We start from the raw sequence: 26,874 nt of genomic DNA on the forward strand, positions 1-26,874 counted from the left end.
AACCCATATAATAAAATCAGTTTTAATAGTCAGTGCCATCATTTTACCACTTAGGTGAACTTTATGGACAATAAGAGTGTCTACCTTGAAGCTGTGCTTACACAATGGATATGGGACACCCATATACCTGCCACACGTGATCTTAAACCCACAAAAATCAAGAATTACACGAGGCTGGATCTTCTTTTATTCATTTGCCTTTGCTGCTTCAACAGGCAATTTCTTTTCAATCCAGGATTTTAGTTTTTCTATTTCAGTTCTGTTTAACTCATGATTGAGATTTGGAAAGGTATGAAGTGATGCTGATACCCCCAGTGACTTTAACATCTTGTTCGTCTCTTCACCCCATGAGTAGAGAACTAGTTCATCAGCAGTTCCATGACATTGAAATAATTCTGGAAGAACACTTTCATTTCTTTTCAAAGCCTAGATGGAAAGGAGATACTGTCAGACATATTGCTAAAAAATTTAAAAGAATAGTTACAATTACATTGTGACAACTTACATAGCATTGCATTTATTAATCTGCATTTTAGTGGTCATACTACTATCTCTACAAAAGTAAACAAGGAAATAATGGAAAAAAATGCCTTTAAATTCCAATATGCTAACTCTTGACAAATGATAAGGTTTACTTTAAGGTCTATATCCCTCTCAAAATAAGAAAAAAAAAAAATTCATGACAGCAGATGGAGCACATGAGTATTATAATTCATCACAAATTTTCAAAGCACAGTTTTGCTTACACAGACTCTTTAACAACTAAGGAAAACTAGCGAAGAAATTAATTTGTTAATCTCCTTCTACACTTCAAATAATAGTACTGTCTATCCAAAAAAAGCAACACAACATCATGTACGGACAGCTTTAAAGTCTCACTTCCCCAATAGTCTGCTTATCTATTTCCAGGAAATAGTATAAGTTTAGAATATGAATCAATTGCCTCCGATGAATAAACATGATATATTCAATTTTAATTACCGTGTTTTCCATTTAGCTAAGCAGTTTTTCTATAATGTCTACCACATACTCACCTTGTAAACAGCAGAGTCCTTATTAAGAAAACTAGACAGTACAAAGACTCCTGCCAGATCCTGATGAAACCTATATGCTACATGCATTGCCATTCCACCTCCCATCGAAAAGCCTCCTAGGATGCAACAAAAGAAAGACTGGATTTTTCTATAAGTCTTTGTAACCCAGCTCTCAATTTATTTTTATCTTCAGACTTGTTTCTTTTATACATAATGCAATCAAAAAAACATCTTGAGTAACATAAAGGTTACTATGATCTTAGAATCACAGACTCATTAAGATCCTCTAATCCAACCTTTGACTGATCATCGTGTTGTCAAATGGTACCAAGTGCCATTTCAGTCATTTCATGAACACCTCCAGAGATGGTGACTCCACCACCTCCCTGGGCAGTCCATTCCAATGTTTAACAACCCTTCCTATGAAGAAATTCCTCCTGATGTCCAACCTGAACCTTCCCTGGCATAGCCTGAGGCTTAAGTCAACGCAACGGGATAGCTGAAGTACTGCTGAAGTTTCGTTACTGAAAGAGAAAAAAACCCCAAACCCCAGCTAAAATGCCATTATTTTAGAAGCCATTTGTGCCATGTAGTTGAATACTGTGGTCATATATACTCTGACATTAACAAAGTAAAACTCTCTGAATAGGTAATTTTCACCACTTATTTTATTCAACTTATTTTTCCCCTAGGCTAGCAGCATTCACACATGAAAGCTCTCTATCACTATTGCACATAATTAATAAACATTCACAATAGACTAGCACTGAGGATATTTTTTACCTATAATGAATAGGTAAAAAATGCAATATACTCCACCTGAGCTCTAACAGGACCTCTGAATTAATGGCCTTCTGTAATCCATATGTCTCTTCAACTGCACTAATTCCTTACATGAGATACTTCCTCAGGGATGACTTTTACATGACAAATACTTATTCATAAGCAAAAAAATCTAGACTATCACATTACTTCAAAAGGACACAGTACACAGGCTATTATATTGACTGTATCCAGATAATGGCTAGAGTGACATTTCCTTTATTTTCTTATGTGGAATCTGACCATTTGCTTCATTTCCTTTTGATCAATCTGAACAATGCTCTCATCCCCAACCCCAAAAAGGAGCACTTATATTCTAAGAGACCATTTTAAATTTGCTTACAAATAAATACAGATAATACTTTGTTAAAAGTTAAAATTAAGTCCATTTTAAGCATTTTAGATTACAGGAAGAAAAGCTGCATTGAAAACTCATTACTAGTTTTTAAATGATTTAATCTTAAAATTTTGTACCCAGTTAGTCACAGTCTGGCACACTGTCTGCAATTACTCACCAGCAGTCTTTGACAATGCAGTCACCTTCTGTTTAGAAGTACATTAGGTAATGGTTCTTTTATGTAGATCATACTACTATGACAAAATGCAATACAAAGGACTAGTTCTTTGAATTTGGTTTGCATGGGAAAACCTGAAGTTTATCACCCGGTATCACAACAATCTCCAGGTAAATGCCGTATGTTACATGCTTCAAAACCAACAATTTGAATGAGCATTTGTAGCTGCAGACAATTTTTTTCAATTACAAGAAGCATTTCAGTATAAGTGTATGTTTGACATAACACATAAAACACATGGCCCGTCAAAAACTTCTACAAGAAATCAAATTTTGGGTTAAAGAAAAATACGAGGCAGGTACAGATATTACACGAAACAAATGTATGAAGTGACAGTCAGAACGTAATCAAAACAGAAAGCAAAAAGAAAAGTACATGTAAACAAATTATCTCAGCATAAAGAATACATAAACCCTACTTAGCATGTCATGAGTGTTAGACAAAATCAAAACAACATGCAACATTTCATCCTTAGATGGATAGAACATCACAAGCTCTTCACTTGAGACCAATCTACTTCCAAGACATACAGAGGCTGTGCACAGAAGTTCATAGTTTGCCATAGGTTTTAAATAAAAAAAGTATGTTCACTTTCAATTTTCCCCTTATATCTATTATAATGAGAACTGTGATTAATGCTTCAAAAAAATTGAACAGTGTTAGCTCTACAATGCTCAGCATACCAGTTCAGGAAAGCATTTGTGTTAACTTTCCTGCCTTGTAAATATGTGCAGGCAAAAACGTGAGCACATACAAAACAGACACAATTAAATAAAACTCTGTTGTAGAGAAAATTGACTCAAATACGCATTTATGACCTCAAATGTGCTTCAGTATAGTGCTGATTTTTAGGTAACATCATTTTACAATAAGGAGAAAGCTGTTTGCAACTTGCTTTTCTAGTTGAGAAAGATCTGCAGAAATCACACAATCGTCACACTTCCAAAATTAGAGAATTTCAATCAGAAGGAAACTTCAGCAATACTTTACTGAACCAAAACTCCTTTGCAAATATTCTTTCTTGGAATATTATCTGCAACTATTTTACAGTCATACTATGATGGAACAGAGTGAATGAAGACTGAATTTCTCATATGTAATTGATTCCTGTTTGAATAGAATAGAAACCCTCATCACAGTTGCTATTTTTCAGCGATAAAACATTCTTTCCAGAGCTTGTAAATGGCCTTAGGAGCCTTTTAAACAAACCTTCATCTCACTTCTGCTAAAGATCTTGATTTGTATTAATTTGCTCCTCATTTGTATTTGTCTGAAACGATAATCTGGTCCATGATGATACTTGAACATTATATGGGGTTCAGGAAACCAAATATTTACCTACTGTCAAACTTGAGCTTTATTAATTTCTTTGTATTTGGCCTTACAATGTTTGGTTTTGTATCTCAGAAAATGACTAACAAGTATCTAGTACAAAGGTTTCTTTATTTTGTCTCTCCTGTCCCATACACATAAGAGAATGCTCAAAACTCTGCCTTCTCCCCCATGCTCCACTTTGGTGCCTGCAACAATCTATTCCCAAGTTCAGAAAGTTCTTTAGGTTTTCATTCCTCTTTTCAGAAAAAACACCTCTCTAACACACACAGGTTTGACATTGCTGATTGCTTCATGAATCACACAGATCTGTCTGTAACATGCTTTTAACAATTTGTTATAATGATTATGGAACTAGGGAACAATAAAGAACATCACTATTTTGCTCTTTCAAATTAAAATTTTTAAATGTGCTAAAAGTTTTTTTTTCCACACTAGAAACTGCAGCCATGGGAAAAAAAATTAGTTATTAATCACCTCTAGTGCACAAATTTTGACATCTGAATTGAATACAGATCTTCTGCTCTTTGTAGAGACAGACCAGGAGCTCCTTCTCATATGAACTTGAGTAGCAAAGTTAGAAACTGCTTCATTACAGCATAGAAACAAAAAAGGAGGAGGAGAAGCTAAACTCCAGACTTCCATGAGATAAGAATTAGGACTTGGGTGCAGGGGTGTGGTATGGTTTGTTTATTTTAAGTAGTATTTCTTCACTAGTTTCTCTCTAGTAGTTGTTCTTCATCTTCCCTGTATTTCTTCAGAATTGCCAGTACAGCTTTGGTAACAAAGTGGCATACAGTGTCTGTGCCAGCACAGCACAAGACAAACACTCTTCTGTTGTATAAGGCTACACCAGCACAGATAGAAATTGTCTCGGCCTGTTCTGTTACCATCACAATACCTTACATACTCTTGCCTCATTTTCTTTCCATTCTCACAGCATTTTTCATTCTCAATTTCTCCTTTCTTAGTATTTCAACTTAGAGTTACTTCAGTTAGTTTGTTATCAGGAATTTCTCCCTAAAGCTACATTTCAGTTTACTTTCTGCTCTCCCTAAGGACTTCCTGTGATTTACCTTCTATTAATGGTAACAGCAAAACCTTGTTCTACACATCATCTGCAAAGAACCTGACTTTCTGGTTTGACTCTCCCTTTTCATCAATGAATGAAAGTATTATATACATTTAACAGTGTTCATAAATGAATATCAGCAAAGAGTAAAAATACCAGTAGAACAGCAAATTCTCTTCTCCACAGAACTCCCCAAACACTGCTCCTGTGTTAAGTGCTCAAGCATGTACTTTGTCTCAAGTGAATTTACTCACAGTAGTGATTGTCTCCTTTTAATCTATTCAAGCAACTTCACCAAACACTAACCTTTCACACTAGGAGAACTGCAATGGATGGTTTCCACTTTTGACAGCCTTTTTATTCTGTTTGTTACTCAGTGACTGAAAGCCTTTACTAGAACAAAGGCAACTTCCCTTGACTGGCTCAGCCACTTGCTCTTCTTAGAAACATGACACAATTTGCTCCCCAACTTTCTCACCAGCCAAAACACACTTTGAAATGCATATTTAAGTGGTACAAGTTTTACCACTTTCTTGTAAAAACAACTGTACAATAGTTTCTAATGTATCAACTTGCAGAAAAAACAGAACCAGTTACAGTTTTATTTTCAACTGTTATGGGTAATAGAGGGAAACCCAACGTGTACCTAAGGAATCATAATTTTTAGGACTGGAAGGAAAATAAAATCCATGAAAAGTCTCAAATCAATTTTTATTAAGGTCTTACAATACCCAATCTATGCCTTGCTTCATTTACCTAGTGTGTTTCCTTGGCTGTTTCTAGAGAGGATGACAGCACAGCCCTGCTGCAACACTTACCTATCATTTTTACATTCAGCACAACCATGCAACATGGCAAAAAGGAAGAGAATAATCTATTCTTTATGCTCACAGTATCTATGATTTCCAATTGAATCACAGAAAGGAAACTAGAAAATAGCTCTCTAAAGCAAAGAATATTGAAGCACAGAAGCAGATTGTCTTAGAGAGATGTGAACCTTCCATTAGTGGAGATCTTTCAGAAGAAGTCAGAAAGGCAATGTAAGGATTTGCCTAAATAGAGCTGAACCTGCACTGACACATAATCATGGATTAGTGAATGTTGTTAAGTCTCACTCTTCTATGATTCTGTAGGCATGACTGCGAAGAAAATACAGGTTAATCTGTACCCTGTGGCATGTCTACACATGACTTCCAAGCATTATAAAAGCCCATTCATCCATTTAATTTTGCACAGAATTCAGGCATTTATTAAAGAAGAGTAAGTACATGTCTCCGACAGAGTTTCTATTAAGGCTGAAAAGATCATAATTTGATTCACTTTATAATTATTTTCTCATCAAAGTCATTATCTGATATGTGATGACGATATCAAGATTGAATTATTTTTGGGTTTACTGCTGTGATTTACTCCTGTGATTTACTGATTATTTACTCCTAATCTTCAGTAACATTTGCTAAGCCTGTCATTCACAATATGGAACAAAACTGAGTATGTGCCACCTTTCAGAGTCCCTCGTTTTTAGATACATTAATATGGACACCACCAAATGCTGGGAAACAAAGTGACCAGTGGTGGATCCTACTCTCTGGTTAAAATTAGCATTTGTACCTCCTACTGAACGACTTATGAAGGAAACAGAAACATCCACTTGTTAATGTCTCTTTTTACTTCCTGATGCACAAGCTAGAGTAGCAGAGCTCCAAAAGAAAAATAAATGGCCAGCTGACGTACAAAAAAACATAAGAGAAGCAAACATTTTATCTGAAGTATAAATGCAATGCAAATTTACACTGTTTCACTGAAAATTAATTAAATGTTGCAGGTAATATGAGGCAGATGGACTAATAGTACTGCTTTGAGCCCAGCATCTCAGGCATAATTTAGATAAACCACAAAGCCACGCAAGGGGAGGTACAGAAAGAGAAATCTCATTTGAATTGCAGTGACAAAGGCAATATAAACCTGTGAATTTACTCGGTGAGAATGAAGCAGTAAGTACCTCTAAATGAAAGACAATGTTTTCCTAATGAAGACAGAAGACAGAAAGAAGGGTGAGTGACAGCAAAAGGCTTAGAAGCCAAAGATATTAAAATGTCAAGATTGTAGGTGAAGTAGTTTGCTCAACACTTTAACAATTTATTCTTGATTTTTTATCCTAACATATATACAGAATCCTCTTTCTCTGCAATGTCAAAGTAAAGATATTTCTTCCCTATCCCATTCTCACACACACTGAGAGAGATGGAAATGCTAATATTTACAAGAAGCACAGAGCTTTCATGTTACTTCCACCATGGTTCAGTAGCTATGTAAGAAGTCTAGCAATAAACAAAAAGTGGTTGTGTGTCTTGTGTTATTGTTACAGTACAAGGGGTCAGGAATCATGCATGTGTTTTTTGGCATACAGTCAAACCTACAGGACTGTTATGGAGAGTTTATTTGCACTGGCTGCTTACACAAATGACTACAGGTGGCAGAGACCAACATGCTTGGATCAGCACTTCTGAGCTACAAAAGAAGTGACCTGTAAAAGTAGGAAAGTAGTGCTAAATTAGGAAGAAAAAAAGAACAAAAAGACTGTTTTTCACTGAAGAGTAGTTGACTAAAATGAGCCCTATCTAAATGCTCAAAAAACGAGGTGGCCATTTCTTTCAAGAGCTTCTAACATATTCTTGAATAAGATTGTTGAAATCTTTGACATTTTCTTCCTATGTGGAGTTATTTTACAATGCACTATCACCATGGAAGCAGTTTAAAAAAAACCAACAACGAAACAACCAAACACAAGAAAACAAAACAAAGCAAAACCACCACCACCACCACCTGAAAAACCAACTCAGTTTTAAATAGAAAAAGGAATTATTGTTTCACATTTCAAACTGTGGTTATTTGCTTGTTTGGCTAATTTAGCAATGAATTCAGGCATTTATAAAAAAGAAATACATCAAGTTTTTAAGAAGGGATACTATCAAAGCTCCAACTGTCAGAATTTGACTAAATTTATAATGCTCTTTTATCTCCAAAGTCAATATAAGCCTACTTACAGGATTATTTGCAAGAAGTGCTTTAGCCAGGAAGACCAGTAAGAGTAACTCAACAAGAATGTTTGGCTAAAAGGTGACTACCATTATCAAATTCTGGGGATGATATAATTATTTTTTGAATAATTACATGTTGCTGTTAGTCTCCCTTCCTTCCTCCTCCAAGGTCAAGGGAAACAAACCTAAATCAGAAATCTGCTTCCTTTAAAAGACTTGTATTAATAGGAAAGCAACTCATGAAATAGTCATGAAATAGGAATGGGTATATGAGCCTTGTACTACTGTGTGCTGGTTGTTACAGAAAACTGATATGGATGTTTTAATAGTAAGACTTCATTTATATCCAGTAAATTAAGTAATTTAATTATTTAGAAGTAAATTCATCCAGCAGCTGTTAAAAACAAGGCTGCACCAACATTTTTCTTCATAAAGAAAGAGAGGAGTGGTACTGCACAACCTGGACTCCATCCTCAGCTTTAGAATTTTGCCCTACAAGCAGCCACATGTGGATTTCAGAGCTAACTGTGCTATCAAAACAAACAATGCAGGCTATAATTTCTTTCAGAGCAAATGATCTTACTGTCCCACAATCTTGAGCCTTGTGGAAAGTCTGAATTGCTCAAGGAGAATCATCCTCCAGAACACCAGGTGCTGGGCTTCTCATTTTCCACTGTTTGAGAGCCCACTCCTGCTTCCCCTCTCTTCCCACTCGTTCACCTTTGCACAGTGCTCCCTCAGATCTTGCCTTCTTATCCCACACCTCTGAGCTGTCAGCAGCTACCCACCTTCCTGCTTGCCTAACACCTCGCTCACCCTCATCTAACAATATCTGACACTCTTCCTCAGCCTGTAATTTCTAGTCTGCTATTCCATATAAAACCATAACCTTCAATCTTGTTACCCTCCTCATACTCATTTTGTTTTCTTTCCACTCATTAAAACTCCCACTTATTACAAAACAGCTCATCCAACCCAGTTCTCCTTAACCCTTTAACAAACATTTCATTCCCTGTAACTACCTTCATACAACTCTGCTCTTTGGTTTCTGTGACCTACCAGAAAAGGCCACTGCTGCTCTTCACAGACTCCAAAGTTCTCCAGTCTCTTCTCTCAACTATTTTGTCTCTATTTTCCATATCTCCAACATGACTCAATAGCACTGAATGCACTGTGAATTCATAACAAAATTTCATCATGGTTTTCTCTGCTATAAACATCTTATTTTCCCTTCACCTTACAAAGGCTGCCTCCTCCAACTCCATGGTACCAGCAGTCACAAATCCAGTCTCCTCCCCACCTGTTTCCTTAAGCCTCATCTTGCACCAGATGGATATTCCTGACTTTTTTTAAGAGAAATCTAAAAAGATCTGACAGGACTTATCTGACATTCTAAGAAGTGACCATATTTTCTATTATCTCCTGTAGACCAATCTCCCAAACTCGGAAAAATTTCAGGCCACCCATTTCTGTTTTTCCAGTGTACATTACAGTTTGGTGCAGACATACTGACTTGGCCTCATATTCTCTTTTGATCAAAATAATATAGAATCACAGAATGGCCTGGGAAGGAACCTTAAAGATCATCTGTTTCCAAACCCCCTGCCATGGGCAGGGTCACCTTCCACTAGAGCAGGTTGTTCAGGGCCCCATCCAACCTGGTCTTTAACACTTCCAGGGATGGAGCATCTACAACTTTTCTGTCAACCTGTTCCAGTGTCTCACCTCCCCCCACAGTAAAAACTTCTTTCTAATTTCTAATCTAAACCTACCCTATTTCAGTTTAAAGCTATTCCCCCTTGTCCTATCATTACATGCCCTGGTAAAAAGTCCCTCCCCAGCTTTCTTTTAGGTCCCTTTAGGTACTGGAAGGTGCTATAAGGTCTCTCTGGAGACTTCTCTTCTCCAGGTTGAATATTATAAAGCTGCACAGTGCCCTTACATAAGTCCTAATTTCCTGTAAGAAACAATGCCAGAAGATGGACAATTATTTGCACAAATTAAGATGATTAATGACACCTTTATGCAGAGACCTTACAGGACCTCTAAGCTTCACTGTCCATTGCATCACACACTGGTTAATTATCAATACCAGTGAAGAAAAGGCACAAAGTTCTTATGGAAGAACACTTAATCTTGTACAGTCATAAGTGACAGAATTAATTTTCCTCTAGCAAATTTCTTACGCAACCACATGGGTCCCCTTCTGTACTTTGGACAAAGCTAATTCAGGACTCTCTTATTTTGCTTCTTGCACAAATATTGGACTCAACTGTGAAGATGTTTGCATGTAGTCTCTGACAGGTGAGGAAACAAAGCTCCCAAGTGTTTGACAAAAGAAGCATAATTATTTCTGATTTATATATGAGGAACGCAAACACACAGAGACGGGGACTTCCAAAGAATCTACGGACTGACACAATCAGTGCATACCAACTTCCTTACTCTGCTTATGACTTGGAAAACAACTTTCATACAGTCTCTCTATTTCTAATTTTGAAGGCTACAGAAAAAAGAGAAAAGCCCAGTAGCACACTGGATCTGTACACAGAAAATCTGCCAGCTCACTGTACAGCAATGCACCTGCACTTCTTCCGCTGCTTCCAAGTTATCAGGTATAACATGGGAAAGACAGATCAAAGAGGCTGTGCTGACAGCCATCCAAAACAATGCATTCTGCAGCCAGGGCAACGAGCCAGAAAGGGAAACTAAGCACAGGCCTTCAAAGAGTAACATGGGGCTGCACCAAGAAAACATGTAGGTTGAATGGTAGTGGTTCCACCACACATGATTTTAATGGCATGACTCAGCTGGCCATAAATTTATAAGTTCCCACATTAAGAGTTTTTTCCCCAACCTGAAATAGTTTGTGGTCTAGAGATGGGACAGGGAGCCAAGGACTTGTGAATTCTCATTCCCCCTCTGACATAGGCTACTTCATCACCCTCAGCTCCTATGACTCAACATCCCACTATCTTTTTCTCAGTACTGTGAAAGTTACTGGAAAATTGTGGAAAATAAGACAAACAAAGATGGACACATATGAACCATGACAGCTAATACTTCACTTGTTATCAAGTGTTAACCTTTAGTGATATGTAACATGTACATTTTTTCTCCATTAATTAATTTAACACAAAATTATTAGAGTAGTAAGGAAAAGTTCATGATTATTTACATGCTACATCTCCACTCGCCAAAATGCAATTCATTTTGGGAAAATATACTTTTCCATTCTTGAAAAGGGTTAAAAGAAAATAGTAAAAATATGTACTTTTTAAAGTGAATCAAAGTAGATGATATCTTAACAATTAAAAAAACCCCATTAAAGTAAGACATTATAAATAAATCTCTCTTACCTATCAGTATCCTATTCTTTGCAATGCCATTCTTAATCTCATCATTGATCAAGTCTGTAAGCCGCCGGCACATGGAATCAATACTTTCAATGTGTTCAGGACAGTCATTAGAAATCTTATACCTGTCAAACCACACAGTGGAAAAGGCTCCCTTCAGAGGTGTGTATGGCCTGGAGTGGTAGAAGGGAAGAAAACAAATGATTAACCAAGCATAACATCAAAAACCCTCAGCATACATGATAAATAAAAACAATTCAGTATCTTTCCAGCAAAGAAGAGAATAAACTTCTTTTAGGGCTAACGCAATTTACATCCAGTCACATTGCCTTCCATTGCATTCAAATCGCGGTCCTTCAAGAATGAAGTCAACATTTGGAAGCTACGTAAAAAGCAATTTTCAGTCAGTTCAACGTTAAGGTTGGTCAGGTCAGCCAAAAATTTTAAATCTCAGGCCTGCCGAGAGCTTCTTAATCCTAAATAAAGCTAGGGTTGAAATCCACACTGGAATACGACAACCTGAAGTAATAGCTAGAAGAGACAGCTTTGCAGGAACTAACTTTATGGAATTAAACTGTCTAATTCTTGACAAAATTGACAGGAGATAGGTATTACGAACCTCTAGGTATTCTGCCAATTTTTCTTTTTGTTAAATAAATACAGCCATCCTCATTTTAATGGGGCAGGTATCTTATAAAAATTTCTGAAAGAAATGCCATGTGTTCACTGGACTGGTACACAATCATGAACAAGAGACATGATATTCCGCACCACGATACTGTGTTGTCAGATTAGTATTTTTAAGTGCTTCAACATGCTGTCCAAACCTCAGATAATCAAGAAACCTACAATACAAAGCAGCCTTTTCTGTTTTTAAGTAAAAATTATTAATAGAGGTTCGAAATCCCAAGGAAGGTGATCTAATTGCCTTGCAATGGCTCTACAATATATTGCAAAACATACTGCTAGGAGATCGATCCTTCACCTCAAACAAAGCCACCTGAAATCCTTATTTGCTATGCTTAATCGGGGGGCAAATTCTTCATTTTACTTAAGCTCAGATCAGATTACAATTGTCATCCACAAATAGACAGCCTTTGATAAATGTCTGGATGGGAACACACTGAAAATGCTAAAGTTCACTTCTGTGCTCTCCTTGGATGTTTTTCAGTACTAGCATTGAACCAAAACACAACTAACCTAAAAAGAGAATGGCATTATTTCAATTATTCTTAATGAAGGAACCAATTCTGCCTTTATTAATACCAGAGAGGCTTCACATAGTAACCAGCTATTCCTAAAGCAGTACTGCCATGAAGACGAAAGTTCAAGATATTTCATTATTCAGTCTTAAAAGTAAAACATGAAAGAACATAAATTTTCTTCTGCCTGTTGCAATGAACATGAAAAAGAATGTCCATGACTTTAAAGTTGGTAAGACAAATATGTTGAAAGAGGCAACAAACAGACACACTACAGTTTCATCTTTCTGAGCAGAGCTTTGGGACCAAGTACCTGAAATGTACTGTTATTCAAAATGGCATACAATATGTGGTCAAGTTTAGTACAGTGTATGCCTTAAGTAACCCCTCATTTGCTTAATTCAAAACAAATCATATACTTAAGCACCTAAATTAAAGGAAATTCAGTGGAAATATTTTGTACACCCAGCAAGCTAAGGCTAAGTTTAAAAAATATTATTCAAACGCTTTTGCCTTTTTTTTTTTTATTCTCTTTAGAATCTTGTCTCCGGGATTCTTGCCGAATGAATTTTTCAACATCTAAGAAACAAGATTACAAATCTCTAATTCACAAAAGTCAATTTCTATAAGGAGACATTTCAGTGAAACCTATCAAGAACTGAATCACTCGAGTTTCTGGAAGTCACTTGGTCAATGTGATGTACAGCAGACTAAAGGCCTGGGCAAACAGCATTTGATTCATGGTTCTCTCTAAAACACTTGTACATCAATCCTGGTTAAATGCTTAGCAGTCAAAGGGCTTCATTTTCTGGTAAAGTCACAGTACCTAATACTTTTGTGAGAAAAGATGTGAAAGGTTTTAGTATTATTGCAACAGACTGACCTAAGATTTCCATGGAACAAAGATACCTATATGTATTGCATTACAGCTATTTACTTTCACATTACAAAAATATTAGAGCAGGTTTCCCCACAACTAAAAGACAAAATCATGCTATTTATAAACAGGACAAATTGTACTATGAGATTGTTATACTTTATGCGAAGACGAAACTCAGGACTTCTACCTGCTGTCTTTGCAAATTCTTCAGTAAGATAGCTGAAAGACTAATGTGGCATTAAGCCCACAGGAAAAGACCCCCAAGCAAACAGACAAGTGGCTTTCAGCTGCCTCAAAAACATCCTTGCAACCACTCTTGATTTCTCAGAAATGTATTAAAAATAACCTTTACATAAAGCTGAGAAGTAAGATTCTTTTAATGGTTCACCCAACTGGTACATCTGTTTTAGTCATTCACCTTGTTCCTTAAATAATCCCTTTATTAGCTGGCACACTACAACTCAGACATTACCACGGTAAACAAATATGTTTGGCATGGAACCATCTGTACAGCTCCAAGAATACAGCACCAAATTTTTTCATACAATTAAACCACAAAAAAAAAAAATCCCTATATTACAGTGACATGAGAAGCTGGATTGAAATATGCAAAAGAAAAGAAATACAGAGTGAGTGAAAACTCCATCTGATAAGATCAACGTGGTCAGTTAAGGACAGTGACAGAACAAATTGTGTGCTTTAAGTTTGGATTTTTTTGCTTTCTTAAGTTTAATCACAACTCATAACATTAGTCCCTCTGTGCCTCACTTTCTTTATCCTCTCCTAAAAATTATACTAAAAATAAAGCTCTATGTCTCTAAAACTGTGTGCTGTTGAAACTGGTAATGAAAATATATAGTCCCCTAAGCCTTCTTTTTTTTTAATTTATTTGGTTCTGGAGCACATGAAAGATTCAAATCCATATAAGAAAACAAGAATCAAGAACCCTCTCTGGGTATATCCAGCTTCCAAACTTGTATCAATTTTTAAGAGACAACTGAAGGAAAAGTTCATATGAACTTATCTCTTAACATTTAAAAGTAAGGAGGAAAGATGACGTAAAGGAGACACGGCTAGTATCAAACATCATTTAAGAAACTGCAGGCACTATTAGGATTAGAGTCTTTTTAATGCTTCCCAATATCCTCAAATCACTCTAGATTATGTTTTCTGACTACTTTATAGGTCTCATTTTTAAGGGTGTCCATTGACCTCGTATTGTTTTCTCACATATACACCTCTTGCATGACACTGCGATTTCAAGAAGATCCTACACAATACTTCAACATCTTAAAAGCAAAATATATCCTATACTATCTCTGAAAGTACTTATCATCCTTTCAGTCTTTTTCACGTGTGTATTCAAATGGAAGGAATTTTCACTGTTGATTTCACTTCAAAGTTTCAAAGCAATACATACAATTTCAGTTAGCTCCTGCTAATCTGAGTTCTGTAGTAATGAGGAAAATATAAAGTAGGCAGCAGTAACACCATGTTTTTCCACCTTCCTGAAGCATGAACTCTAGACCAGCTTAATCAAATTTAGAAATATGCTAACTAGTCTGAAATTATCCTAAGTTAAAAGAAGTGGAGAGCAACCAAATGATGCTACATGGGGTTCGAATTCAGATCTAAACCGATGGCAAATTCTATCTCCAAAATGAGGCTATTAGCAAAGTGATTCACATAAAGCTACAGGTGATTTTGTTCATTATCCAGTAAGTCACTGTGCCTGTCCAACATATTAAGTTAAAAGACAAGCCAGCAGTGCTAGCTGCTTTAAATAAGAAACATAAGAGTAGCAGACAGCACGTTGATAAACAGTAAATATTCTTCCCCCGACTCTTTCTCCTGATGCACAATTGTATCATTGCCCTCACGCTCAGTGCTATGATCACCCTACATTAGCAGTCACATAAAACCCAGACCACTAGTGCTGGTTTTCAGGGTTCCAGACAGAACTTCCTGAAATGTCAGACAGAACTGGAAATTTATAGTGAAGTTAGGCTTCGAGATTCAAATAAGGACAGAGAAAGATCAAAACTAATAAAATCCTCAATTTTTCTTCCTTCCCAAACCCATCTTCTCTCAGTTGGGAGGCACAGAGACATTCTAATGTTGCCTTTTGGAAGATTGCACACCCCTTCAAGAAAATCAACAGAGCACACTACCACACTGTCTAGGTTCTACTTAACTCTGCTCTGGTGAGACTCCACCTGGAGTACTGCATCCAGTTATGGAACCCTCAGAACAGGAAAGATATGGGTCTGTTGGAGCAAGTCCAGAGGAGGGCCACAAAAATGATCAGAGGGATAGAGCATCTCTCCCATGCAGAAAGGCTTAGAGAGTTGGATTTGTTCAGTCTGGAGAAGAGAGGTTCCAGAGCGAACTTAGTGAAGTCTTCCAGTACTTAAAGGGGTCCATAAGCAAGATGGGAACAATCCTCTCAGTGTTGTGATAGAACAATGGGAATGATTTTAAACTAAGTGGGAATACATTTAGACTAGATATGAGGAAGACTTTATTTACAATGAGGCTGCTGAAATACTAGCACAGGTTGCCCAGAGAGGTGGCAGATGCCCCATCCCTAGAAACATTCAAGGTCAGGCTGGATGGGATTCCAAGCAACCTGATCTAGTTGAAGATATCCCTGCTCATTGCAGGGGTATTTGACTAGGTGACCTTTAAAGATCCCTTTCAACTCAAAATATTGACTGATTCTACAAGTAAGTCTTGACTCTCTTTTCAAATGAAAGCAAGGTCACTCCCTAGTCCCAAATTCTCTCATGGCATAATCTCACTGCTGAATTTCAATACCACATCACAATAGAAAATTTAGTACATAATTCTGTTTTTTAATTCCCACTGTCTTCTTGAAGCAGAAAGCAAATTTGAAAAGAAATGGGGAAGAAAGCAGAGAATCCAGCTAGTCAAACGAGAAGTATAAATCAAATCTCTAGTCCAAGGTATATCTTATGTTAAAACTGAGGTTCAACATATCTTAACAATGAAGCCTTGTGGTATGGAAACAGAGCATAAAACGTGTCCAGTTTCAACTTGGAGCTATACTTTAAAAAAAATAAATTGCAAAAGCTAAGACAAGAGTCATCTCCATGAGGACTAATTTTGGCTGTTCTTCAGTAAAAGCTGTGCCTGTTCACTCAACCACATGCAAATGTTTTTGATAGAGTTGTTCTGGATGTATACTGCCTGAAATGAGAGCTGACTGAACCAGTACATAATGGTTACCTGAAGAAATACTATGCTGACAGCTTTTGTTACTTGAGACAAATCTTAATCATTCAAGACAAAGGAAGCCACAATAGAAGCTGGCATAAAACTCAGTGGGAGAAATTAAGAGTTTGTCTCTGTTTCTTTGTTTCTATTGGTTTGTTGGATTGGTTTTGTTTGTGTTTTTGGGGCTTTTTTTCGAGTGGGTGGTGTAAATTATGGGGATTTGTACTAATCAGAAAACAGCAACAATGTTATGGTTGAAAAGGCCATAAAAGACCTTTCATACACACTGCCAGTTCCTCAGCAATCAACAAATATTGCCTGTTTTATAAATTCACAGAAAGAAAGTGGCAAGAGGCAAACCAGGGCCCAATCTGCATCAGTTCTCCATTGTGGGGTCTGAAAGACACTCTGGGATTCGAAGTGATATCTTTCACAAGCTGGTGGCGAACACCACCAAGGATGGATGAATGACACTAGTTAAGCACAGAAACCCTTGAAAAGACTATAGAGCAAGAATGACACATAATTTACAAACCCACAACTGCTTGCTAGAAGGGTGATATAAAAACCTCTGTCTCCAATTCTTCTGTATAGGAAAAGCGTTGAGAGAACCAAAACAAGAGGAAGAATGCCTAAGAGCACAATGTAGTTAAAGGGATTAGAAATCCAAGATTATTTCCATCATGTTCTAATTTGTTTTCCCCAAGCATGACTACAGTATCTGCATGCCACATGGTATTTAGTATCTGATGTAAGCATTAGATGTACGCATATTTGTTAAGTTTTCTTCACCTAATTCAAGAGCAGAAATAAAAACAAAGTTTATCCAAGCATGCTTCCAGCATTATTATGCAGAACATGTTAAATTTCTGCTTAAAGGAGATGAAAGAACCACCCCATGACACCAACCCAAAGCTTTTCCATTTCTCCCTGAAGTTTCCACCTTTAAAAAGACTTCTTTGTGTTAAATTTATGAATGAGGTTAGGGCTTACAAAAGTCAAGGATTAATAACATTTGCTTCAGCCAAAAACAGTATGATAGGCACTGTGCACACACCCCTCCACAGCTCGGCCAATCCATCTCAAGTCCGACCTGCAGTACACCCCTGCTGCTTTTCCAGTCCTAGGCCTCTCACAGGCAGAGACTGCCAATGGAGCTGAATGGTGCCAAACTGTCTGGTGGTTTTGCGATACAGCCAAATGGGGACTGCGATGAGATGAAACTCATTTCCACCATGAGCTGAGCAAAGATGTGAACTCAGGTGAAAGGATGGAGTGCTATGCCATATAATGCTGAGTAGTCCTTATCAGCCACATAAAGATATGGGAAGTTAGAATGAATTGGGGGAAAAAAACCCAACCAGACAACAAGCTCTGCACAGAGAATTATGTGCCACAGAAAGGTTTGTTGAGTGAATGTCAAAAAGATCCATAAAATAGGTAAAGTAGTATTTATAGGTTATTTTCTGACTTGCAAAAGAGAAGGACTGTCAGAATGGAATGCAAGACAACACAAAGAATCTTTGGCCTAGATTTTTTCAGGGAATTAAAGAAGGTAAGGTATATGTATTAAAACAAGTGGAGCCTAAATGGTTTTAAATTTACCACGTTAGCTCCTGCAATGCCAATTTAAACTATCACTTTCTATTAAAAAAAAAAAAGGTTAAATTGGGTGGTATTCAGTTCTGATTTAGAAACTCAATAGAAACCTAACGTTTAAGTCACAGTTGTAGCAGCTGAAACAGTATTTAAGTTGTAGCCACCCTGACCCAAATAAAAAAGGAAAAAGGAAACCCTTTCCTTTAAAACTATTAGTGTAGACGTGGCTTTAGGGATTGCATCAGCTGCTAGGGCTACAAGTGGAGTTTGGTTTTTTTAAAGATTTATATTAGCATTACAATGGAGAAAATATAGAATTCTGTTGTGTTTAACAAGTTTAATCTATGTACAGAAGCACTGATCTTGGAAAAAAGCTAAATCAAACAGTTAAAACAAGTTCTCTACTAATTTTTAAGTATCCCAGTGGACTACATTACAGGGAAAAAACCCCCAAAATCTCAAAGCAATGTATAAAACTTTTAATTTGTAAAGTAAAATTTGCATGCCCCGGGTACATGCATTTAATTTACAAACATATTCAAAATTCAGGTGTCATTACTCTCATTACATCACATTGAGGCTTCAAATCCACATATTTTTCCCATTTTTATCTAAGTATGCTTTTTACCATATGCATTTTACTTAGTATTTTTGCAGGACTTTCTTCTTTAATAGTAAAATTCACTATCTACATTCTTCTATTTTTGCTCAGGAAACAAACAAATATGAGACTCATTGCAGTTTCCAAAGTGACAGGGGATGTGTGAGACAAAATGCTGCAAACACTTTACCTGTCCAGGGCATATCCAGTGGTCATTCTCTATACAGACTCTGAACATTATAAAAATCATTAAATTAAATTTCTTAAAAAATGTGTGACTTTTTACTGAGATCTATAGACATCAGTGAAAAACAGTTTTATAAAATGTAGTCCTGTAATGTTCTATTGCTTTTACCTATAATCCTCTCTAGTGTTTGCTGACATCAATGCTAGTGAAGCCAAAGAACGTATTTCAGAATTCTTCTCGATTATATGTTGGACTGGTTTTCCAAAATAACCTTCAAATATACTGAGTCTTGAATCAAAATATGTCTGAATCTCTGATGCTGTACAAATCAAAAATATGCATGTTTCAGTGCCGGGGATAAAATATAAATAAAACATAAATATAAACCACATCAATCCTCCACAAAGAAAAAAAAATAATTCAATGTTTTCTTGCAAAATGTGAATTCCACTGCTTTTCAGAACTCTGTCTAATAGAGGTGAAGAATGTGTAAGATCATATCTATAGATCTAGCAGCAGAATAACATCCATCAGAAATGTGAAGAGGTATTCCTGACCTGCAGTTTATCCTGCCAAAGCCCCAAGCTTTGCGGTTATATCATCAAACCTGCTTTTCCTGGCAAAACTGACAGAGAACGTTCAATGCGTATGTGCAAAGTTATGCTGGGAAAGACAAGAGTTTATAGAGCATGAAGTACATCCACATTAACAGGATTTTGCCAGAGAAGCACATTAGCCCAGCAACCCTAATCCAGTCTTGCCAAACTTCAAGCTTTTCTTTGAAGACCCTGCAGCCAAGTTTTGCACTTTGCCCCTATAACCTGACAGCACAGTGGCAAGTTATAGAGACCTACAGAGGTTCTCTTACATCAGCTTAACTTTTGGCCAGCACATCCCTCTTTCTCTACAGGATCAAAGAACTTGGATCAGAAATTTCTTCAGCTTATCTGCATGCCCACAACTGTCTGGCTATAGGTCTCAATATCAAGGATTCTGAATTCCCCCACTGGTGGCAGAAACATTTTGAATTCTTGTCAAAACATATAAATATATACACACACACATAAAATCACCACATATATTCAAGCTCCTAATGCAGATATAATTATTTTAATGTCTGCCATTCAAGTTTGGATATTCTAGGCCTTGCTTTTATTTTCTCTGAGAGAAGGGAGAGCATCTATTACAAAACCATTTCAAAAAGCATAGTGTGATTTGTTCTTGAACACTAAAACAACACGAAGTGAGTCTGTAAAGGCTCCTGTTATTTCTGTTTTCAAACAGTAACATGTATCATCACAAACTTCACTTCAGCATTGCTGCAAACAGTGGCAAACATTACTGTACTTAAGAGCACCTGCTTTATTTCACTGTGTCAGATAATGCTGCCTATCAGCAACAGAAGGTTGTGCACAAGTGTACTTCATATTGCCAGCACAGTGTGTTTTATATTTGTTGAACATACACCTTTTTACAGTTTTGCTAAAAGACACTTCTGAATCAACTCACACGTGACTTCCATCTGCTGTAGACAGGAACAAGAGTAACCTCAGCTTAAAAAAGAAAAAGAGAGTGAAATAAACTGTTTATTCACATCTTTTAATTACAACAGTGTCTTTCTTCCCATCTGTTTACCAAAGTACTGAAATCCAAAGTCTTCAGATAAAAACAAATTCCCTTATTTGAGTCAGAAGATCTTGTTGGTTAATCATTTATACATAGTTGACATCCATAGTTACCCAAAGAAACCAGAAAAAATGAGAAAAGGATTGACCTCAGAAGTGCTGTGGATCGGAAAAGCAAAGCAGTGGCCTAACAGATGTGATCTGAGGTGCTCTGGCTGCATGTAACATGCAAAGAAAAATCATTTCACAGAAAAGCAAAATCTCCTACATTTCTCCAGTACCTGTTGTGTTGATAGGGAAGCTATGGAGCCCATCAGCATGTGTGATGTGCCACTTATAACTCTGGCATCACTTTAGCCTGCCATCAATGAAGTAATGAGCACATTATTTACAGAAAATCGTGTTCACTTCCTACTAACCCAAAACACACTGCTTCAAAGACTTCCACTCACGGTCTTGATTTTTCTGTAACACAGTGAGTACATTCACATTGCAATCTCTCAGTTGCTTTTTCCTGTCTAAGCGGACCATAAAAAATACGTGGTCAAGGAAAGGGGTTTTTTTTTCACGTATTAGCAAGTGCCACACAAAATCTGCTATTATACTTGTTCATACCCTCCAAGAGTTTTTTTTCTAACTTTCAAACCTCTGTACCTCGAAAGTCTGTGTAGACTGTCACAATTTCCTTTTCCGTTCAGCATTCATTCACACTTATGCACAAATTCAGAAAGAAACTCAAGCCCTATTACCCTTCAAGGAAACATTTTCCTAACTTAGAGTCACAGACACCTTAAAAATGAATTTATATTATGAAAAATTAAGCAACTCTGAAATTTAATATTATACATTTAATATATGTTACATATATAATATTATAATTATGTATTATATATTTAATATTATCATTGGATGGTTAAATATGGAGGTAGGTGCCCAACTTTTAGCCTTTAGGTTTGACCTCATAAACTTTCAAATTCCTGTAGGCAAATTTTTTATCTGTATTTCCAGTCTACCACCGAACACACAGTGTCACTTAACAACGAGATTCTTGCTTAAAGCAAATGTTGAACCCAATTCTCTTTGAAACTGTTGGATGAGGATTCAAATGAGAAGCAATGTGTGTTTTTAAATTCCGAGTCCTTTCTCCAGCTGTTAAAGATCTGTCTAATCCTACTAACCAAACAGACCGGTCAACCTGGCATTAAATACAACAGAATATTTTTAAGGGTTAATATATGGGAGTTAATATAGGAGGATTGGGATTCAGAATACAGCTCTACAATGGCACTACAACACACATTGGAACATCATTGTCTATATCAAAGAGATGGAAAGATACTACGAGGACAACACCTGAGTTTCAACTAGAGGCTGTGACTTTTGTAAAGTCTTATCCATTTAGAGACCTAACCACTTAAAATCGCAGTTGCTGGACAACAATGCACTGTTGAGCTCCAGTTTTGCCAACAAACATAAGAGAGAGAAGAAGGAAGTGTTACAATAGTCTGTACCAATATTCAGAAGTGTATTTTACAGTGGAGGAACAGCATAATTTAATCCTACAGTAATAACATATTAAACGATACCTGGCAGGAGCCGTTGGGTAAATTACTTTTATATGCTGGAAAGCCATGTCTTGATTCAAAATTTGTTTTATCCATGCTCTTGCTCCTTGGCCAGTATCACCTGTATCACACAGAAGGTGACAAGAAGAATTATTCTGTGCATTTAACAAGAAAATTATACAATGTCAAAAGCATTTATTCCAGATTGACCTAATTTCAAATCACAAAGTCAATACATCAAAAGGCTAAAAAAGAACTTTCTAGAACCTTAGCCCCCTTTCCAATGAAAATGGACTCAAAATTTCCTAAAAAAGACTACTTGAGAGGTACCACAGCATAAGTTTAATAAATACTTCCCTAAATCCTATGGCTTAAGTATCTCCCAGGTAGACACAAGATCCTACCTGTTACTTGCCTTGTTTGCTGATAAGTGATAAACAAAAAATCTTGATGAATATTTTTAAAAAGTGAAATGAAATACCTGCTGCTCCCCTTCCAAAAGATTACTTATACTAGAGAATTTAATATTAACCCACTTTAAAACCTACTCAAGAGCAGTGAAAATGATCTCCACATTTAATTATGCTAATATTGCACATGGACTTTAAGGGAAAAACGTGTTTTGTAAAAGCACTCAAGAGATGAGTTCAGGTTCAAATATCTAGCAGGCTCTTAAAGAAACTATAATCCCGTGGTTCTGTTTGAAAACTACTTAAGATCTGACTCTCGGCATGTTTTTTTCCTAATCTTAGCTACTCAATCTATGGTCAAAACTTCTGCAGACTGAAGTGCTATGAACAGATAAGCAGGATGCACCCTTATGCAGACAGCACATGCTCCTTTCAAACAAGTATACATGTACAGACCAGACAGTTTCTCAAGCTTGTCTTTGCATCGCTGTTATCTTCCACCGTAACTCCACTGCCACCCCTCTGACAGCAGGCACACACAAGTCTTCAGTGTTAAACAACACATCAAGCTTGAGGAAACCAGTCCATCAAGGAATATAGTTTATAGCAGGTAATACTTTCAACCTAAAAGATGGGGTGGGGGTTCAGCAAACTGGAATTTCACTACTGACACTCATGCCACAGGCCTTCAGTCTTGTCTGAAGCTGAGGTTCCCACATATTATCCACTCAAACTGCTAATCCGAGTTAACAGTACTTCCTACTTTATCTCAAGGTGCCTGGATTGACTTGAAAACTCACCCTATTCTTTTCAAAAACATTATTTTTCTCAAACCATGAGGAAAAAACATCACTGCCTCTAAGCCAGGTTTACTGCCACCTGATATGAGTTCATCTGAACACTGTTGCATAAATATACCAGTTCATTGTTAAAATGTTACAAAGTCCTCAATGGAGAAAATTTGCTCTTTATCACTCAAACAAAATTCAGTGATGCTTATTTACATACACAATTAATGCATCTTCAGAATTAAAACAGAAGGCACGAAGGACTCAAAGCCAGCATTTTTTTTTTCTGTTCAAGCACAACTGGCATAACTAGAACTGTTCTCTGTTGTCCTACATGGTCCATGTGACAAATAAGCAACAGAGTTGCAAAGCTAATTCCATTACAAAAGTTATTCTGTGGGAAGTCAAACAGCGAAATCAAAGTTACATCCTTCATGCTTCAGGACACACTCCCACAAGCACTTTGTTTATGCTAGTATGGTCTAAGTCCAAACACACCTCTGTTTCTTCACAGACACTCTTGATGTACAAAGGGTTTCCTCATGGTTCTTGCCACCTCACAAGCAACATATCTTTGGGATATGTTTTGAATAAACTTTTTTTTTTACCCTATACACTCCTCTTTTTTTTAGTTAGAAAGCCAAGGTCTAGGCTCTGCAAATACTTGCACAGGACCAACCCTCAGGTAAGTCAATCTAAGCGAGTATCTTAGAGAATCAGGACTTCATTAGGTCTTTACAAATGCCTTAATGATGTAGAATATAGCATTTTACTATTCATTCACACTTCTTAAACTTTGCAAAGACCTCCAGAAACATTTAAAGTTAAGGAAGCTAGTTTGTCCATTAAAAGTTCACAAAAAGCTCAGTAAGAGCAAATTTAACTACGGCCTTCTGTGTGTGAGGAGTCATCATGGCCCAAATGCTCCCCAAATGCAGTAGGCACTTGCATGCACAGATAATGCATTTTGATTTGCTAAGAATAGAATTTGCATGGGAGGGAGAAAGAGAGAAGACTGTGACATCAAACAAAAGCCAACAACCCTCTGAAAGGTTTGTCTTTCAAGCTATTCTTACATTTTAGCGCCATATGTTTTTCTGAACACTACAAAGAGAAGCAAATAATGGATGATTCTGCTTTGACTGATGGCAACAGTATTATCTTTTTCCCCTCCTCAAGTAAAATATGAATTATTTTCCTTTCACGTATAGCTTGAATTTCCAAATTTTCTTTCTCCGCAAAGTTTAACAAAATGTAACATTTAGGCTGGATATTAGGAAAAAATTCATCACCAAAAGGGCTTTCAAGCACTGAAACAGGCTGCCCAGGGAAGTAATTGAATCACCATCCCTGAAGGTACTTAAAAGATGTGTAGATGTGGCAATTAAGGACATGGCTTAGTGGTGGACTTGGCAGCATTTGATCAATGGTTGGAACTGATCACCTTAAAGGTCTTTCCCAGCCTATGATTCTGTGCCTGTTACAACATACAAATTTGCAATCCTAAGCCTAAAAAATTATTACGTATTTGTTATATTCATTTGCCTTCCCTGCAAAACTGTCAAATGGATCCTGTACCTAAATTGGATGTACAGTATCAGGAATTTTCTAATACTTTTCTATATTATTTTGCACTTATTATAATTTGTCTAGAGTAAGCATTATGAACAAAATGGATTCATGCCACTTGACTGCCACTTTCCATCACAAGTGCTGTACAGAAGGTTTACAATTCAGGTTTACAGGCCAGCCCACAGCAACAGCACTTCTGTTTTAAATTCTATTCTGCGGAACTGCTAAAAACCAAATAAAAGCACCCTTGTACTTCCCCATTGCAAACATGATGAACAAAATCATATAAAAAAAATGAAAAATTGTAGAGTACTTTAACCACATGTGGAATCAACCTCTAACCATAATCTTCCCTTACTCCTCCAACATTAGAGAAAATTATTTCCTCAAGCATTAAAGCATTAGTGTTAACAAGGGAGCTGAACACATCTTATAAACTCTTTCACTTTCATTCTTTTACTCACAGAATTTTAAAAAAGCAAAATTAAACTAGGTTATAAAAACAAAACTAATTTAGTAAGTACATACAGCTTTGTTAAACTAAACAGAAGCATCAGCAAAAAGCAAAACTAAGAGAAAGACACTGAAAGATTTGAACACATTGCCATATGCACATGGGCAACTCAACAGAAGGGATTCCCAAGGCTTTGATCTAATAAAGATCTATGATTACTGTGTTTGGTCTTTTTTAAAACTCATGTGTTGCTATTTAGCAGGTTAGAAATAACTTGTAAGGAAAAAAACCTAACAAAATGCACACTCCCCTCCTGCCCTCAGACTGGTCATTGATGCAGGTAACTCTCCCCTCTCTAAGTGGTGGCCACATAGCCAGTCTGGACATGGCCAGGACCCTTCTAACAGAGAGAAGTCAGTCTATCAACACTGGCTTTTAACAGGTGACAACAATACTCTCAGCCCGATCCAAAACCACCAAGACCCACTTTAACTGTGAAAATCATCCTCTGCCTGTGGCTACCCTCTGAGTGGGGCAATTAAGAGAGCAACAGGACTCAGGGAAACAGCGTGGGGCTGAATCGGGGTAGGTTTAGGTCGGATATCAGGAAAAGGTTTTTCACCCAAAGTGTGGTTGGGCACTGGAACAGGCTCCCCAGGGAAGTGGGCACAGCAGCAAGCCCGAGTTCAGGAGGCGTTTGGACAATGCTCTCAAGTACATGGTGTGATTCTTGGGGTATCCTGTGCAGGAGCTGGACTCTATGATGCTGATGAGCCCCACCCCCCCCCAGACCCGGCACGTTATGTGACTATATGATCTTCTAGAACGCGTGTGTTCTCATGGCACAGGAGGCCAGGGCGGTGTGGGCCGGCGCCGCCCCTACGGCACAGCCCTCCGGGCACAGACACACCGCTCTGTGCCCACAGCCGCCTCCTCCTTCCTGGCCAGCGCCGCAGGGACAGCGACACCTCACACCCCTTCCCCGAGCCTGGCGGTCACCCTGTCCCGTCGCCCCCTTCCCGCAGCCCCGGGAGGGGCACCCCAGCCCCGCTCCTGGGAGCGCCCCGCCGGGCAGCACCCTGCGCCCTGCCCCAGCCGCGGGGCAAGGAAGAGGGGAAAGCAGCCACCTGAGCCGTGCAGGAAGATGAGGGAGGCGGTGTGCCTGCCCGCGGGGGACACCACGCTCCTCTGCAGCGCAGCGGGCGCCGCCATCCCAGCGCTCTCCTCCCCGCTCCTCCTCCGGGCCGGCCCTGCCGGTTCCGGGCCTCCCGCCGCCCTGTCTCCGCCCTTCTCCTCAGGCACCCGCGGCCCTTCTGGCAGCGAACCAGGGCAGGTTTCGCTTTTCATGCCGCGCTCCGTTATTTATAGTAAACACCGAATCTCTCCAGAGCGCGTATTTAGCAGTGCCTTGTGGCAGACAAGCTGGGGCTCCAACAGTAAAGAGGGGGCCGTCCCCTGCCTGTTGTCAGACGTGTTGGGGAGGTGTCGGGTGTAGGTTCTGCAGCCTCAACAGGGTTCTGCC

General features: G+C 37.8%; 1 protein-coding gene across 1 annotated transcript; it reads right to left on the bottom strand.

Moving 5' to 3' along the window:
• LYPLAL1 (lysophospholipase like 1) lies at positions 1-26,614 on the bottom strand. The gene is made up of 5 exons (XM_027641653.1): positions 26,480-26,614; positions 22,150-22,249; positions 11,236-11,405; positions 1,035-1,150; positions 1-426 (listed from the first exon to the last, which is right to left on the bottom strand). Exons 1-5 carry the CDS (start codon positions 26,562-26,564, stop codon positions 187-189), a joined length of 711 nt encoding a protein of 236 aa, XP_027497454.1. The 5' UTR covers positions 26,565-26,614; the 3' UTR covers positions 1-186.
• Positions 26,615-26,874: the final 260 nt, after the last annotated feature.

The sequence above is a fragment of the Corapipo altera genome, unplaced genomic scaffold (assembly GCF_003945725.1).
Source record: "Corapipo altera isolate COAL_440 unplaced genomic scaffold, ASM394572v1 48b, whole genome shotgun sequence".
Taxonomy (NCBI): Eukaryota; Metazoa; Chordata; class Aves; order Passeriformes; family Pipridae; genus Corapipo; species Corapipo altera.